The 4,096-nt window shown below is 39.9% G+C and overlaps 1 protein-coding gene across 4 annotated transcripts in view; it reads right to left on the reverse strand.

The window, feature by feature from the left end:
* PLD5 (phospholipase D family member 5) overlaps window positions 1–4,096 on the reverse strand; it is a 207,759-nt gene that overhangs the window by 75,603 nt on the left and 128,060 nt on the right. For 3 of the 4 annotated variants that reach the window (XM_019647599.1, XM_019647600.1, XM_019647601.1), the window contains one exon: window positions 931–1,042. In XM_019647599.1, the coding sequence (XP_019503144.1) occupies window positions 931–1,042 (112 nt within the window). Of the gene's footprint in view, window positions 1–930; window positions 1,043–4,096 lie in introns of those variants that run through there. The other variant, XM_019647602.1, reaches the window with a different exon arrangement.

The raw sequence follows: 4,096 nt of genomic DNA on the forward strand, positions 1-4,096 counted from the left end.
GTAGTGAAGCTTTTCAGAGCTAGCATTCTCTCCTAAGTTTTCTTTTTCTCCTTATGCATAGAAAAAACAATATGCATAGTGGTAGGTACACGTGCTCATCATAATATAAATATAATATAAGAATGAGGGGAAGATGCCAAGCAAAACGCCCAGTATGTTTGAACAGCACCAAGGTGAGATGCAAGGCCATAAAATGAAACACTGACTCTCTGAGGTCAATGCCTTGCCCTCCCCCAGGGGTGCCCGGCAGCTTGGACATTTTCTCACTGGCTCACACGGACTGATTCCTTCCAGAGGCTGACAGTTCAGATAGTAAACAGAGGGTAAAACTTTTTGTAAATCAGTTAAAAATATTTGGAAGTGAGAGTTCAGTTAGTGAAGATTATAGCAAGATGAAAAGTTCTTTCAGAATTCCTCCCAGTCTTCTCTGGTTTGTGAGACAAATTACAAAGTGGCTCATGAAGGATGCTCTCTTCGGAAATTATCTGAAAAGTCTTGAATCAGGCAGGGTTCCCCAGACTCCTGCATCTGACAGTAGCCTTTTAAATGCAGCAGGAAGGGGGTTTCCCTTTGATGAGCAAGAGAAAAACAGAAATCCAATGTTTGTTCTGATGAGAAGTGGCTCTTTTCTTTAATTGCATTCATTGAAGTGTTCTGAGGGGGAAAGATTCTTCTTTCTAGTTAATTATCATTTAATGGCCAGTAGATTACTTTGCGTACACTAATATGCAACACCACCATTAAAAAGAATCCCAGTAGTATTGATTAATTAGCTCTTTCATCTAAAAAGCTTTAATCAGGCTATTTTTCAAGAAAGAAATAAGTATACTACGTGAAATGTGTTGATTATAAAGAAACTTTGTAGTAAGTGAAATTAAAGTATCTTAACAGAATACCAGGGGTAGAGTAGCATATCAACCTTGGCCTTACCCTTTAATTTCAAGGCTTCTAATACCTTTGAATCAGCTGTTACATCACTCACTAGCTTGATTTCAATATTTTGCGAAGTCAGTTGGAGTAACTTTTCGAAAAGACGTTGACCCTAGAAAAAAATATTCAGAGACAAAGAAAGTCAGAAAACCTACATGTATGAGATTTGAAATAGGCATCCATAAACTTATTAAAAATTAAAATAATTCATTCAAATTTTAAAATGAAAGCAGTTGGTATTCATGGAAAATTCCATCAAAGGAGTTTATGTAAATAGAGTAACAGCATGAACACAGATTACATTATGTTTTTTTGAGTACTGTATTGTGCAGTTCAACAATTACTGCAATAATCATTTCAATGCTACAGTGCAAATTTACCATTCTTTCCTTTTTTATGAACTCTGAAGTTATCTACACATGAAGAGGCAGCAGAGAACATTAAACAGTTACATTTGGGTCCAGAGAGACCCAGATTCCGCTGGTTTTCCAATTTACAAACTGTATTTCTTAATCTCACTAATCTCTAGTTTTTTCTCACTAATGTAGATATAGTATTTATTTGAAAAGGTTTCTAGGAGGATTAAAAGGGTTAATAGTAGGTAAGAATCCTTTAATAGCTCTTATGGGAGGAATCATGGCTACTTATCAGCGATTTGTCTGAATTCACCTTCTTGTTGAAAACTTGTCTTATTGAATTCATTTTTGCTCTAATTAGCATCTATAATTGTTAGCACAGCCTAAAAATAACTGAAATTAAAAAAAAAGAAAAACACTTTTAAAAAAGATTTTCACAAGCACATCATTTTTACAGTAAGTTTTAGTCTCAGGGAGACTCTGTATAGTGACAGGTCCATAGTTGTCACATGAGCTCAGTGGATTGCAACATTATCCTGTGTATTTTCCCGTGTGTGTTTTCATGGACTTCCTCTTCTTATCACAAAAGAGAACTGGCTTTCTTTTATTGATTTTTCAGTATTTTGTCATTCAGCCACAATCTCAAACGCTTTCAGGGGACAGAAAGGCAAGAAGGTTTTGATCTTAATGGCCCACAAGCGGCAACGTTTTTACCTTCCTTTGATAAGAATTGTCTGTGGAGAGTGATTATACAGAAACGATTTGGAGACGGAGAAGAGAATGGAGGAAATGTGGACATAGAGCTTTGATTCCTGCAATTTGGCCTTCGAAGAGAGAGAAGCCCAAGAGGAAAACCCTGAAGCTTTGAAGTTCTACCGAGGAAGGAGGTGGCTCACCTGTGCTAAAACGACAGCTGGGGGAGTGGCTGGCAAAACCCAGCCTTGCTCCCGCGTGGAGCTGGCCCAGTACAGCCAAAGCTCCTAAACCCCGGGCGATGGAGGAAGACTAGGGTTTGCACCCATGTCATGGTCATGTGCGGAGGCTTCCTTTTCCGTTAGGTGTGGTAAGAAAGGGGAGCTCATCAAAAGCCAGCCAAGTTCTGGGCACCCAGAGCCTGGAGGCAGCCTCATCACAAACCAGGTGTCCCTGTGTGCTGACGCTGTGAAAAGCGCGTCTTTCAAAAGGAGGTGGAGAGAAGAGGGTGGCAGAGAGAAAGAGAGACCGAGAGACAGAGGGACGAACGCAGGAAATAGCTGCTGACTTGCTGATTTCAGGGTCTGTGGACATTTCAAGCTGACGGTGGAGAGGAGCGCTGAGGGCTCGGGCAGCGAGAGGCTCAGCTCTAGGAAGGGAGGGAAGACCCACGCAGTGTGGCTTTGGGGCTCTCTTGCGGACAGTTATCTATTGCCAACACCTTCTTTGTCAGCCTCAGCACTCCTCTGAGCTGTGCATGTACTCTTGTCACACAGCCTTAAAGTGATGTCCGCATGGCCCAGATTCTAGAGCCCAGACGTGTGGTCATCGCACAGTGACATTAACTGTTTCTTTCTCACAGAAAAAGGGCTTATTTGCTTTATGTGCTTTGTGGGCCAGTATTTTTAAACAAATGATTTTTTTTTCTCTTAGTTAACAATATATTTAGCACACAGGACACATAAGAGATCTTCTAACCTGTCTGTATTTCTGTCTCTGTGCCTTAAATTGAGTCCCACTGTGGTATTTTTGTGCGATTTAAGACGAAGAAGACCAGGACTCTCAAGCATGAATGAAAATAGAAACTCCAATATCTCCAGCTTCAGCAGACTGTCATTTAAAAAGCTTATTTTTACTTTTGGCATGTCCTGCTTACTTACACCAAGGGTTTTTAAAATTTTTAATTATGGTGCTCATTGTAATGAACTTGGGCTTGGGCGGAATTTCTCTTCAATTTCCCCTTTTCGGTGTCTTACCTGTCTGTCCACACATTTTTCTAAGACATTCAAAATGTAATAACTTCCAAAGGTCTGAAACACCCACTTTATGCAGAGATCTGCAGTAAGGCCTAAGGCTTTCTGAGTTAAATTGACTCATCCTGTTTTCATAAAGGAGCAACAAAAGCCCCTTGGCTTTTAAACATCAGCAATATAAAAACTTGCCTTTTCTAGTGAAAAATATTAGTCAACATTTCAAACTTAAATAAATCATCTTGAAGATACTCAGTGTCTCAGGCTTGTTGACCTACTTTAAGCCAAGTTTTCCAAAGTCTGCAAAAACCTTCTGATAGTCTGGTCCTGGAGAGGGAGCTGTGCCCCAGGGGCAGAGATCTATTGGGTCATCGGAAAAGTCATGACATATTTTTTCTATGTTTTTCGTTGCAAAAATAGGTCATGACTTTTCCAACAACTCAATAGCTCAGCTCTTCTGTAACTTTGAAGAGGCTGCTTAAAGCAGGAGGCTCTTTCAATCCCAAGAGAGTTGAGGTTAGAAATACCACCTGTTTCTGTTGACCCAACACAACTGGTAGAGAGGATAAAACACCGAAATATATCATGAAGGGAAAAAACAAAAGTACCAGAAAGAAATCAAAGAAAGTCAAGCATCATGGATCAATTTTGTTACATAGACTAGGGTGGTGGTTTTCAAGCTTGTTTTAGCAGTTTAACTCTTTGTTCAAAGGAAAAGTTAAGCTAAAAATCTGTTCAGTACCTCTCTGCCCTCCTGTACAGAATTCCCAGGGCTCCACAAAACACAGCTTGAAAATGTCCAAATCTGACCCCTTCAATCAGATGTAGATAGAGAACCATCAGGATACTGACATTGAGAATGTCAGA

The sequence above is a fragment of the Hipposideros armiger genome, unplaced genomic scaffold (genome assembly GCF_001890085.2).
Source record: "Hipposideros armiger isolate ML-2016 unplaced genomic scaffold, ASM189008v1 scaffold_113, whole genome shotgun sequence".
Classification (NCBI taxonomy): Eukaryota; Metazoa; Chordata; class Mammalia; order Chiroptera; family Hipposideridae; genus Hipposideros; species Hipposideros armiger.